General features: G+C 36.3%; 2 protein-coding genes across 2 annotated transcripts; both read right to left on the bottom strand.

The window, feature by feature from the left end:
• Positions 1 to 1,577: 1,577 nt before the first annotated feature.
• On the bottom strand, positions 1,578 to 12,160 carry LOC105441710. Its single transcript, XM_011673097.2, has 8 exons — positions 11,479 to 12,160; positions 10,749 to 10,891; positions 9,960 to 10,047; positions 8,901 to 9,018; positions 8,356 to 8,573; positions 7,268 to 7,433; positions 5,948 to 6,069; positions 1,578 to 4,503 (listed from the first exon to the last, which is right to left on the bottom strand). Exons 1-8 carry the CDS (start codon positions 11,809 to 11,811, stop codon positions 4,174 to 4,176), a joined length of 1,518 nt encoding a protein of 505 aa, XP_011671399.2. The 5' UTR covers positions 11,812 to 12,160; the 3' UTR covers positions 1,578 to 4,173.
• On the bottom strand, positions 11,837 to 13,811 carry LOC115927985. The gene is made up of 2 exons (XM_030994419.1): positions 12,038 to 13,811; positions 11,837 to 11,880 (listed from the first exon to the last, which is right to left on the bottom strand). Exons 1-2 carry the CDS (start codon positions 13,809 to 13,811, stop codon positions 11,837 to 11,839), a joined length of 1,818 nt encoding a protein of 605 aa, XP_030850279.1.
• Positions 13,812 to 14,637: the final 826 nt, after the last annotated feature.

Below are 14,637 nucleotides of genomic sequence, written 5' to 3' on the forward strand. Positions count from 1 at the left end.
TCTTAATTGAGCGCATATCAACCAATGTGGCAGAACAAACCTAAATGTATAGCGCATAACATGTTGAGTATATCGGTGAAGGGGGTTTTGGGCTTTAATACAGTCGCCGATATTTCCCATTTACCTTAATTTTGCTGAAAATTACATGAAATGTAGATTATTATATACCTCATCGAATACGGGGTGCAAAAAATTCTAGCAGCCGACATTAACAAGGTCTTATTTGAGCGCATATCAACCAATGTTCAGAACAAACCTAAACGTTTTGCGCATATAACGTCTAGAGTATATAAAAGGGGATAGGGGTTAATACATTCGTTGCTGATTTCCCATTTGCTTTAAATGTCCTGAAACTCACATGAAATGTAGATTATTATATACCTCATCGAATACGGGGTGCAAAATTTCTAGCAGCCGACATTAAAAAGGTCTTATTTGAGCGCATATCAACCAATGTGGCAGAACAAACCTAAACGTATAGCGCATAACATGTTGAGTATATCGGTGAAGGGGGTTTCGGGCTTTAATACAGTCGCCGCTATTTCCCATTTGCCTTAAATTTGCTGAAAATCACCTGAAAGGTAGATTATTATATACCTGACCCAATACAGGGTGCAAAATTTCTAGCAGCCGACAATAACAAGGTCTAATTTGAAGGGGATGGGGGTTTATACATTCGTTGCTGATTTCCCATTTGCTTTAAATGTGCTGAAACTCACATGAAATGTAGATTATTATATACCTCATCGAATACGGGGTGCAAAAATTCTAGCAGCCGACATTAAAAAGGTATTTTTTGAGCGCATATCAACCAATGTCCAGAACATACTTAAACTTTTGGTGCATATAACGTCCAGAGTATATAGAAGGGGGTGGGGGTAAATACATTCGTTGCTAATTTCCTATTTGATTTAAATGTGCTTAAACTCCCATGAAATGTAGATTATTATATACCTCATCGAATACGGGGTGCAAAAATTCTAGCAGCCGACATTAACAAGGTCTTATTTGAGCGCATATCAACCAATGTTCAGAACAAACCTAAACGTTTTGCGCATATAACGTCCAGAGTTTATAGAAGGGGGTAAGGGTAAATACATTCGTTGCTAATTTCCTATTTGATTTAAATGTGCTTAAACTCCCATGAAATGTAGATTATTATATACCTCATCGAATACGGGGTGCAAAAATTCTAGCAGCCGACATTAACAAGGTCTAATTTGAGCGCATTTTAACCAATGTCCAGAACAAACCTACACTGCTAAAAATATTGGGCAAAAATTTGCCCAAGCATTGGTCTAATAGTCAACCCACCCAACTGTTGGGTAATAAAGGTTTCATTGAAATTGGGCAACACTTTTGCCCAACAAAAGTTGCTTTTTGCTCAACAGTTGGGCAAGTTAATGTGTCAATTGTTGGGTATAATTATTTGCTCATTCGTTGGGTGGGTTGAAAATGGATTAATTGTTGAGCATTATGCTTTGCCTATCAAATGGGGAAAACTTGCCCAACATTATCCCAACACGCTTCAGCATTGCAAGTGAATGCATGGAATAATATAAAACATCACACATGTCTTTCTTAGGAATACTTTGAAGTCTTTATTAAACCTCAGTATGTAAACAAATAGTTTGCAACACTTCTCATGAAAAGGAATACTTTGACAATGATTTTCATAAAATAGTAAATACAACATAATAAAAATATGCTGTTTAGCATTGGTCTCATGCATGATCATTATATAGCAAAATCAAACTCACTATATAAATTTGTGATTTTTGTTTCTTAAAAAAAAAATGCTTCTTTGCCAAAATGAATGTGACTAAATTACAAACTGTATCTCTCATCAGGAAACATGATTCAAATTTTGTGAAAAAAAAGATAGAGGAATGTACCTATATGCTTTGGAGGGGATAACTCATAATATGAAATTTGCATTACACAAATTATGAAATATTAATTTTGTAACATCAGTTCTGGAACTTTTCTGACACACCTCATAAATAAAAGAAACTTTAAGTTTGCATTATAACTCAACTATTTGAAAAAAATGTGGTCCATAACAGAGAATAGGGAACCAATGCAAGCCTTGGCAATGGAAAAAGTGGTCCAGCCCATAGTAGCATTATCAAGCTAATACACACTCATGTCTGATATGGTATATAGCAATGCAAATGAAACAACAAACGAACAATAACAATGCAACAATCATTTTGACTTATGTGCCTTTTACATACAATGAGCTTGCAAAAGTTACGCAACTTTTAAGAATACATATAACGTTCAACATTTCACTTCTTTCTACCATTTAAAGCAAATATAACACTGTCTCCTGAAATAACTTGCATAAAATCTATCACTCATGTTCATGGCATACGTCTCATATTTAGTACCTGTTAAAAAAAAATTTAAAAAATAAAAAAAACTGTTGCTACTGTTCATCTTTAATTGAAGTTACCACCAGAGTGCAAAATAATACTTTTGTAAGAGTGAATCAGAGATGTGTACAATTTCTGGACTTAACTTGGTCTCATATAACTATCTTTAATTAATCGTTCTGTTAATAAGTCCCACTAGAGTACAGGCAGATTTTGGGGGGCCGAAATATTAACCCTATATAAAGAAGTTGTTATAACAGAAGAATTGAACAGAGTTATAGAACTAAATTAATTCCAAACAATTGTTTCAAGTTTAGTAGATCTCATTTGCAACCAGTTCCAACGTTTCTGATATTTTGCATGAATGAAGAATATACTATTATAATGACATATACATGTTTGTGAACACTAGAAGTTGTAGGTTGTAAAACATTTAAATAAGACATGAAAATCTCAGTTATTCTTTTCTTTTAATGCAATGAGTTACAATTTTGCTCGATTATGGTGCCCTCTGACCTCTGACACATATATTACACAAACCTTTCCTCTCAATTTCAGTTTAAAAAGGAAGATTGTATTTCGTATTTGAATATCAATTACTTTTAAACCTAGCAAATTAGCGCACTTACAAATCAGGACTTCTGGATATAAAGGCTTTGAAGTGCACATACTGTCGGTGGGCTGATAAAACCTTGTATCTCAAAAATGTTAAATGTTCAGGAGAGCCAAAAGAGATGGCTGTCTTAACACTAGCCTTCTTTTTACCATGTCACAGTTTCTCTATCTTTTCAGATTGAAATGTAAAATTTTGACAGAACTAAATCTGGTTTTCTTGCCACAAGGTTCTATAAACAAGTAATTTTCCCCAAAAATTTAGTTACAAGGTTTTATCAGCCCACCGACGTTTTAGCCGATTATAGACACAAAACCTGTGGGGGGGGGGGAATCTATTAGCTGCCCAATGAAAAAATCCTAAAACGGGCCTCCAGCACCCTTCGGGAAAGGTGCATAAAGAATTTTACTTTCGACAAGCATTAAACACAAGGGTCCGAATTCACAAAGGCAGAATAACTTTAAACCATGGAATAAGGGTCGAATAACTATGGGGCACCAAGTGTACCCTATATGCTTTTGTTACAAAATCAACAATTTTGTTACAATATCACTCGCAATTTTGTAACAAATTCACCAGTGAGAATTGATTTTGAAACAAATCAATCTCTGAGTGATTTTGTTACATAATCAACCCCCTCTAGTGATTTTGTTTAAAGTAAAATTGTGGGTCATTCTGTAATAAAAGCATATAGGGTCCACTTGGCGCCCCATAATTTATTCCACCCTTATTCCATAGTTTAAGTTATTCCACCTTTGTGAATTGGGCCATGATTTTTAAATGAGTGCATGTGGACAGAATAACTAAAATATCATTCTTACCATATACAATGATGAAAGAAGAAGCTGAAGTTGGACTATTTAGAACTGGTTCAGTATGTGTCTCTTAGAAGTTTTTAAAGCTTTTAATACAGTAATTGTAATGGGTGGAGGAAAAAGGCAAGTTTTTGATAATATCCACTGAGTAATTGACATAAATCTGTTTCAGTTTATCAAATTTCCCAACAAGGTTTCAAACTGAAAGGAAAACTTAACCTCTAATTAAAAGAATTCATCTGCATAATAGAAACATGCAGTGAATATAAGGTTACTGTTTACTTTATACATCATTACAAGTGCATCATTGGACAGGACAAGTCTGGTATGTTACACCACACATCTTCTGTACAAAACTGACTCATATTCATGTTTTCTTTGAGAAGAGATAAGCACGGAAACTACTCAAGGCAGGGGTGTCTCTGATACGCTTGTCATTTTGTTCATAGATCATCTTTTGGAAGAAGAGCCAGGTTCCTTCTACGTTGCTTTGATAAGCACAGTCTATGATGAAGTGTGCTTTGTAGCACACATCTACTGCATCTATAAGTGACTTGTGAGGGATGCACTCCTTTTCAATCACTGTGAAAGTCTGCTGAGGCCTGAGCTTGGATGACGAGAACAGTTCAATGATGAAGGGTTGGGGACGGGTAGTTGGGTCAATCTGTTGCAGGTATGATGGCATGTGAGTGGTTTCCTGAAGAAGAAGAAGGAAAAAAAAAAGACTTATTATATAGTAGGGAATATAGCAGACACACTTTATCAGAATGCCAATTAGCGTTTAATGGGAACAAAATTCCCTGATGAAAGTTTACAAAGTTTCTTGCTTGCTGAATTTTTTAATTTACATGCATGTATCATATTTTTGTATCTTAATGATGCATTCATGGCCTCCCTTCACCAGAGGGTTCACTGTTTGATATGGAAAGCATGAAAGTCTGACCATGCACTGCATGGATAAACACAACATTCCTTGATTTATCCCTGGTTTGAAGGACTGTCAGCAAATACCCTGATGTCCCTAACTGCATGAACCAAGGGGAAGCAATTAATTTTCCAGGTTTCATATAACAGAGGCTGCATGCCATGGGTATATTGCGTATTAATTGTCCAATTTACTAACCCTAAGCAATTTATTTGTTTTTTTCTCCATATCAAATTTTTAATTTGATTGTTCTCGGGCTAATTTTGGTACTGCATAAATAATTAAGCATATATCAGAGGGTGTCTGTGCTAAAATGGTGCAAAAGCTCTTAATACTCTGTAATGCCTATGAATCAACTGCATATATTACGTTTGAGGCAGACTGAAACCTGGATGCAAAGCCAATAGAACATAATGTAAAGTAAATCTAGCACAAAAAGAAAAAGTCTACAATCATATATCCAATAGTCCCTTTCCCAGTAAGATATTCCTTGCTAGCCTTCTAAGGTGTCAAATTGACAGCCATAAACCGCTACCAAAACACCTCTAGGGTTACGGACATGCTAGCTCAGCTTGAATGGGTTTCACTTCACTTCAGTCCAGGATGGAATGTAAACGACTCGTTCTTTTCTACAAGATGTTCTACCATCTTGTGGATTTCGATCTATCACAGTACGTCCAGCAGTCACAAATAGAGCAACATTACTGACTAGAGATCTCGGCTATCAGGTTCCCTACTCCAGGACTGATCAACATAAGTATTCATTCTTTCTGTGCACTGTTCAGAAGTGGAATGACTTGGCACTTGAAACCATCCTGGTGCCAACTGTAGAGGCCTTCTGTCAACGGCGGACGGAAGGTACGGAGTAGATGCTACTGGACATGAGTTATTACTTTCACCATTGTAAATAAGCACCTTTCAGCACTTGCTTTTTTCTGATGCATAGTTTTTGAGTTATTAAAGATCAAAAGTGCATGTTTTTATCAACAGCTAGTAAATTGTACACTTCCTTGTGTACTTTTCACAAATTATCCTCATACATGCGCACATCTGAACTCTAAACTCACTTATTGGAAAGCAGACTGTAAAGCTATACATAACATTTTTGAAAAACAGGCAACTGATGGATATGGGTAGACAGCATCTGGATACCTAGCTTTCCCAATAATGGGACAGTTAACAGAATAAAGAAACTACACCCTGTACATGCACTTACAAGCTGTGTGTCAATGAAAGACTCCAGGTTTCTGATGTGTGATGTAGAACTACATCCAGCCTTGCGTGTTTTTTTCTCAAACAGGAGAGGCACCATGAAAAAGGCCAAGTTTGACTTTTCCTCTGCAAAAATAGAGTATTGAAATTTGAAAAATTTAGGATAGGGTGATCTTTTGGTGTTGAGGTGACATGCATGTGAAAGCTAATAAGGTCAATGTATGCATGTACATTAAAAACCCAAAGCTACAGTACAAATTTAATCTCAGCTGACTTTGTTGCTACCTTGTTGTTTTACAGTGCACACACTGCAGGGTCAATGATCAAAAAGTGGGTAGAGTATCTCGACTTAAAAAATAATGCTTTGCCTTTTTTAAGCCACAATAAAATTTTGGTATATGACAGAAATTTGAGCGATTTTTTTGGTTTTTTGTGTGTGTTAATTTATGATTGTATTGATCTATATATATGAACTATTCTGCCTTTGCTTATTGTTTGATCTAAATTGCTTTTATTTTAAGAAATAACACAAATATCCAAATGTCTGGAGTCCTCCTTACACTCCATAGGTAATGTACATAAAGATATTATCCCGCTTCAAATTATTACATGAAACATGTCATTGAAACCAATTGCAGGTGGGTTTATTTTCTGGTGTGCTTAAATTTCTGAAGATCAATACAAAATTATGTGATTGTACCCAAATTATAAACTACCAAATAAAGCTGGAGTCAGACTGTATATGCAGTGATATAAGGTATGGTTTGTATGGGAAGTAAAGTTCGGGCAAGGGTAGGGCATGACTACAGTTATTTAGATGGATCAGATTTGGGGCATTTTTACAGGCACTTTAGACCTGAAGGAAGAAATTCCATATTTCTTTTAAAAACTGTTCTAACAATTACATACAATATTTAATTTGTATAAATATATTATATTTCACAAATAACTTTTATCTTAACATCTATACTTGAAGAGATCGTCCAAGTGTACAGAAATGTAGATCATAAAACAAAATAATGTTATTGTTATTACTGTATTGCACTTCTAAACTTTCCTTTCCAATACTTTCTTGACAAGCATTTCAAAAATAAAAAAAAGTAGCAATTAACCTGGGGGCATGTTTCATGAAACATGTCAGTACTGACAAATTTGTCATTCACTGACTATGACCATGACAACAGTCAGTGCCAGTGGTTCACAGCCAAACAAAATCAAGATTGTCACTGTACTTTTTAATAAATGACAAATTGTCAGTGCTGACAAGTTTCATGAAACACCCCCAGGTCCTAATCCAAGAACAAAAACAAAATAATGATTGTACCCGAGGAGAGAGCCTGTGTGTCCATGTTGCCTGGGAGATTAAGAACTTGTGGCCAAAGTGGGAACATCTCCTTGCAATACGCGATGAGGTGGCCCGACATCGTAGTCCACTTCTCTTTCAATTTTTCTGCACTCTCACTATGCAGCAGTTGGAAGTCTTGCTCAATCTATTGAAATAAAAATAATCGAAGAAACAAAATTCGTTTAGTCATTTGCACACAAGGGCACAGAGTGATATCGATCCCCACCACCCCCTTACATTTTCTAGAAGTCCCAATATCTAGGGGGAAACAGTGTACATTGTAGGTTCAGGTAAAAAAAATAACAAAACACTTTCCAGGCAAGAGACCCCAGCCCCTAGAAAAAAAAAAGAACATTCCTGTATGTACATATGGATATACATGTATATACAGTGCGTCCCACAAAAAGCGGAACTTAGACAGTCAGTCATTTTTCTAGGTGAAAACAAACAATTCATGAATTATAAAGTGCATCATTTTAAAGTTCAGTTTTTCTTCTTTCTTTTGACACCAAATACAATATGAAAGAGCCACACATAGATGAGCAAAAAGTATTTGAAATTTAATTGCTAAAATCAAATTGCGCAGAATAAGTTGACAAGATGCAATGGCCTTGCCGAAGAAAGGAATGCTTCATTAGCATTTCTTTTATGTTCTTTGTTAGGTTTCTTTCATCAAATCTCTCGATGATCGCGAATCACTTGCTGCAAGGATCTAGTGTGGTTCTCTGTGCTCTGATCTGCGCAATTTGATTTTTACATTAAAATTTCAAACTCGTCTTGGTCATCCATGCGTTGCTCTTTCGTATTGTATTGAGTGTCAAAAGAAAGAAGACAAAATGAACTTTAAAATGACGCACTTTATTTTTCATGAATTGTTTGTTTTCACCTCAAAAATTTACTGACCATCCGGGTTCCGCTTTTTCTGGGACGCACTGTATATATCTTCAGATGATTATCATTATATAGTCCCATTCACAACCAAGAACACATATTAATAGAAAAGGGAATGTACATGGATTTTGGCATTTAATTACGGTATAAGTCAGGCTCTCCCTGTGTGCTTTTACCATTCCCTCCTCCAGAAGACACGGGAATTCTGTCAAAATCTCCCTCACAGATCTTTCTTGGTTTTGTATCCACTTTCTTCTGAAGTCGAATGTTTCAGCCATGAATCTGGATTTTTGTTCATCCGGGACTTTGTTGTCCTTCATCAGGGACACCATCAGTGCATCTTCCTCAGTAGGCAGGCTACACTCTTGTTGACTGCAGGCAGCTGCAGCTGTGACTATACATTAAATTAAAGAAATAAATGACAAATATGGATAATTGATATGGCCCATTTATATTTGTTAAAACCGCGACTTTTAAATTCAAGTTTTTTTTAGGAAAACCGCGGTTTTTGCTGAGCTGTGTAAATTTATGGCCCTATTGGCTGTTGTCTGGTGACCCCCCCCCCCCTCCCCTGCCTTGACACCATTACTTAGAGGAAGACAGGTCTACACTGTACAATATGCTCATTACCACTGGCACTAATAATATATTAATAATCCTATATAGATATTTATACACTTTTTAAAGTTATGGGATATCTGCTACATTATCCATAACTTACCAGTTGATGAAGAACTCCTGGCCTTTGACTGTTTAGTTTTCTTGCGGACATAGCGAAGGTGTTCTTCCAAATACCCTGTTGCAGGATGTCCACTCACCCCTCTTGTGTAAAAGGCCTCCTGTTTTAAATATCATAATGGATTCATATACCAATTATCATAAACATGCATGGTGCCCTAAAAAAGTGCAACAAATTTTGATCATTGACTTTAAAGGACATCATCAATAAAATGAAAAAGACCATTGATTGAGGGGAGGCATTTGAATACTAATCCTAGTTTAGCAAGTCAATGTCACTTTCCATATTTGCTACTTTTTTAACCCTAAAAATACTTCTTATGGCAAGAATTTTTTGCTCAATGGTGTCCCTTAGATTCAGCTGTTGTGTAATGTCACATTTTGTTCAAATCGTCTGTTTTCAAAGCAAGGGCATTTTCGTGCAGTACTACATGACAAGGTTAGAATTTCTCTGCGTTCCAAAGACCGACAGGGTAGAGAAAGCATTGTCTCACTAAAAAAGTAAAAGGATCGAGACACCCAAAATGAATGATTATGGTATCATTTTGTTGGAAAAATTATTTTCCACATAATGAAACAAACTTGAATTCCATTTTATTGATGATGTCCTTGAAATCAACTATCAAAGTTGTTTCATTCTTTTTGGGCCACCTTGTTTTATAATTAACTGTATAAAAATATGTCTCAAAGCCTAGTTGCAGAAATAATGTTTTGTAAAATATTGGCTAACCCCTAAAAAATCTGCTGATATAATGACAAAAGTATAGTTATCAGAATAGGAGCTTTCCTTTAGCATTTAATTCAGAATTTGTATTTTAATCTTTCATGGGATATGCCATTATAATAACAAATTATTCTTCAGTAATGTTCAATTTTGACAAAATCAGAAAGACTTTTCTGTATGATTCTGTTAGTACGCTACACATGGCTTCAAGAGGCACCACAAATGGTATTTTGAGCATTTGTTCACAGAGCCCACATGAAAATATCTGTAGAGTAGAAACTTGAAGAAAATAAAAGTGGTCTTTCTATCAACACTTACAAAACCTGTATTTCCTTCTGGGTCCCTAAGGCTGGGAAATGTAGTTATTATGCTCTGGGCCAGTGCTGCCTTCACAAATGACTCTGGCCTAAAAGAAAGACAAAGACACCATTACATTATTTTTAAGACTCTATCTATGACATCTTTCCATTTCTATGAAGTGTGAAATATTTGAGAAAATAAAATAAAACATTTTTTTTTTCTTCACTGAACTGAATCACCAATAAATCAGAATTAACATGATTAAAGCGAATAAAAATATGGGCTACACTATGAAGATGATTACTGTAAGAACACACTTGCAAATAATTACAGCCACATATATGGTACACGTATGATGAACAATTTTGTTTTGTTGATTCATTATTTTATTGATCTGTATGAACAATGAATGCCTTGTTCATTGTCTGCTCCTAACTAGTACTTCTTTAATTTTCAAGAAATATCCCAAATATAAAAATGTTTGGAGTACCCCTAAAATACCCTTCCATAGGAAATGTACACAGAGATATTTTGTCACTTGACATCATTAGATGCAAATATGTCTTTCAGAACAATTGCTGGTCCCTTTATTAGTGTTTTCTGATGATGTGCTGCATTTTCTGAAGATCAAGACAATTTAAGTTTTAAAATTGTTACCAAAGCTATCTTGTGGATGTAAGGCATGTTTATCCAGAATTTTATTGTTTGACTGATAAGTCTGGTTGATTTATTTAGAAATTTACGGTATGATAAAGTAGGGGAAATACCCTACAACTATACAAATGCAAAATATAGTCATATACTTACCGCTCTCCATAGCTCATGATCAGGTACTCAACCAGTCTTGACACGAGGACATGCCTTGTCCTTTTAGCCACGAATCCAAGCCTCTTAATTTCTTCAATTGTTGCTACTCCATCGGGGGACTGATTTAGTATCATTTCAGTATCCTTAACACAGAAGAAAAAAAGTAGCCAAATTGAAATATCTTACTATCGTTACTTTTGAATCCCCACACAGTGAATGTTGTTATAATTTATTTATTTATTCATTTATTTATTTATTTATTCATTAAAGTTTTTTTTGTAAGCAGACTAGTCCCGTCTGACCCAAGTAGGCCTGCTTTTCAAGGAAGTCCTGCAATTTATTTGTATATATGTATATGTTTCTCTCTCTCTTTTGCTCTTTTCACGTTTACAAGTTTTTATTTATTTTACAGCACTTGAATAACAAACTTGTTTTTTAACAGTGGCAATTTCATGCCTTAATTCCGGCCACATATTAACACACATTACAATTTGTTCCCTTAATGCATGATGCATAAAAACGTATTAAACATTCATTATAGTTGTTTACATATGTCTCAAATCTGAATAATCATTCATTCAGCAGTTACTAGAAAAAAAAATGGAATTAAATTTAATTTCTCTTCTTATTTTCCTAAGTACAGCTTTTTAGATCTAAATCTCCTTCTCTTCATAAGGAATTAGTCTCAATGACAGAAAGATCAATGCCCCTATTTGATTTTGTTACTCACAAACAAACAAGCCTTCTGTCTCTTAAGTGGTGGGGGTGTATTTGGTCCTTCTGCTGATGACCTTTGACTTAGCTTAGCAGACTTAGCTGAAGTAGATGGGCCAGGAACGGGTGGATCTGGCTCCGATGGACAGGAATCTGATGGTGGTTCTGACTCCAATTGACAGAGCAATGGTGAAGATGATGTAGATGGGATTGACATTGCCTCATCAGTGCTGCAGATAGCATAATCCCCCAGATTTAGGTGGTTTTGAGTAGCTGCTGAGTAGTTGGTGAAGGATAACGATGATGACGATGATGATGGTGATGCTGTTGGTAAGTTCATCTCGTACATGACTTGGGTTACTGGTAGCTGTAAATTAGCTGGTAATGACACCAGGTCCTGTGCTTGCTGCTCTTGAACCTGTGATTAATGGAAATTCCTAGGGTTCATATTTATACAATTTGGAATGGTGTAATGATATAATTGAACTTGTCATTAACATCAAGTGATCGAACCATATGCAAAGGACGAGGCACTAGAAGATCTAATGGTTCCATGATTTTGATTCGACCCACACATTCTGACACAGCATATGCCTGTAGATGTCTGTTGTAGTATTCTGTTTCGTACACAAGCAAGACAAACAGGGCAACTGCCTTGTGTATGATGATATTCTTTAGTTGAGCACACACGGGTCCGTTTTCATCCCATTCTGTCAACACCAAACACCCCAGCTTAAACTCATAGCTGTGAACAGTCAGTTTATCTGCTACATGGATGAATTCATCTTGTGAACAATCAAGTGTAGCACAAATATGTTGTGCTTCTTCAAATGTTGATATCTGGGCTGGAAACTGATTCTTTATGTCCATCTCACAAGAAAGGGTCTTTCCTTGGAGAAACACATAGCTTTGTTGTTCTTGATGTCTCCTTGATACAGTCTTGGCCACATTTTTGTAGTTATTGCAAGCACGCGCCCAACTCTTAAAAGGTTTGTGTTTCGCTTCTTTCCTAATTGTTGAGTATTGTTCAAGTGGGCCAAGTAACCTAATCAACTGAGGATAGTGGACAACAAAATGATGTTTTGGAATAAGAGATCCATCAAACACTTGAAGGAACAGTTGATGGTGGTCCTTAATGAGGGCCTTCAAGAAAAAAGTAGCTGATCTGGTGATGTATGGGGCTACTACAATCTTGTAAATATCTACAGCCAATAGTAGAACTTCCCATTCATCTGACGACTCATCAATCAAATCTCCAAGCATGATGGGAAGATAAAGGCACAGGCATCGCATCTGGGCAGCTTTTTGACCGCTAGCTCCACGAGGATTCTTCAGCGCCGATTGCGGGATAGGACTTGGTTTGTTTTTTTTGTCTACAAACCCATAGTTAAAGGAAGATATGCGGTCATTCACCTGTTGAAGTGTAACCTGTCCTTTGTCAATGAGTGAATTCAAGACCAGTTTGACTTCTAATGGCATGATTCCTTCCAAGAAGTCGTGAGTAATATCTGGTGCATAGTTTTCACTGACATGAAATTGCTCTAGATTATTCAGTTCTGATGAACGTTTCATTCCAGTTCTTGATGTATCATCAAGGGCAAGATCCTCATGAAAGGTCTCTTTGCTCCGTAGAAGTGCCGAGTCGGGGGTGAGCTGTCTACGGATGATTTCCTTTGGGGCCTTACAAAAGCGACAAGGATAATTAGCACTGAAACTTCCCACAAACCCAAGCAATTCATGGAGACCCAGATTGTCACCAATAACCTGAAATAAAACAGGTTTTACAATCCCTTTGAAGTCAGTGCTTGAAATTTCAAGACCTTCCTTTTCAAGCACCTGGAGATCGTCCACTATTGCTGACAAAACACTGTCTATACCATATTTGTTAACAACTTTCCTCTTGGCACATGCAGCAAGCAGAATGTTATTTAGTGAAGCCTGATATTTTATTGGTAAGCTTAAGACACTGATGTAAAATGCAACCAGTTTATGTTCGCCTTTCCTGGATCCCAAGGGGTTTCCTGTCTCATAGTCATCAGCATAGAGGAGTAAAGGGATTGTGGGGACATCTTCACAACTGACATGCTTTGTCTGAAAATGAAATCCATCGCGATAGGTCTTCAAAATACATCCATCCTGCGAATTATGCTGACTTAGAATCGCTTTCATCACACCAGGCTGTTCAAGGTATTTTTTCAGTAACTTGCAAATTGGAACATACTGAAATGTTTCTGTCACTAGTTGCTGTTGTGCATGTCCTGAATGATCTCTTGTGGCAAAAGATTTCCCTAAGGTTCTTTCTTCTGGGGGTATCAGAACATCTCTATCTACAAGGTACTGGTCCTGCATATAGCGTGTTCGAAATTGACTGAAAATGTTCTGTACTTTATGAAAGTATTTTTGAAAGAAACAAATGTTCAAGCTTTCAACATCCACTGTTTCCAAGTCATTCAGGACTTGTTTAAACAAATTGGTCAGAACATTATTCATCAGTTCTTCAATCTCTCTTACAAGTTTGTCTATGTATGTATGAGGCACAGCAGATGCCTTCAAGCTAGTAAGAAAGAGAAAGAAAGTCTCTTTCAGTGTATCCAACATGTTCCCTGTTTCTTTCTGATTTGTAGTGCATGTTTCAGCATCATCTGCAGACTCATCTTCAAAAATGTCTTGATAAACTGTTTCATTTTCAACTGACTGAGATCCTTTCAAGTCTGAGCAGTGCTTTGACAAAATATGTCGTTTATATGATGAAATGTATGTAAATGTTTCAGGACATCCATTTTGACTACATATCACAAACACTGACTTTCCAGAAGTTAGTCCATGTATATACTTCAAATGTTTGAATAACTCATCCACCTCCCCTCCTACGTCACACAAGCATCTGAAGCAAATCATGTTAGCGAATATGAAAAGTTAAGAGGCAACTGAACTCACATATTGACTCCAGTGATTCTTGAATTTTAATCTTGCTCCAAGCTTTGGGATCAGCACTTCAATCATTTCATCTGACAGGAGGGCAGCTGCTTCAAGGTCTATCCCATTTTCTGTGAAAGAAAGCAAGACGATGTGATTTAGGTAATATTTCATTTATTAGACAGGTCTACTAAAAATGAATGTTGACTTTAATAATTCTAGCTGTTCAGGCGCGGATTCAGGGGGGGGGGGGGCGGAT

Source organism: Strongylocentrotus purpuratus, unplaced genomic scaffold (genome assembly GCF_000002235.5).
Source record: "Strongylocentrotus purpuratus isolate Spur 01 unplaced genomic scaffold, Spur_5.0 spur5_scaffold_21, whole genome shotgun sequence".
NCBI classification, from domain to species: Eukaryota; Metazoa; Echinodermata; class Echinoidea; order Camarodonta; family Strongylocentrotidae; genus Strongylocentrotus; species Strongylocentrotus purpuratus.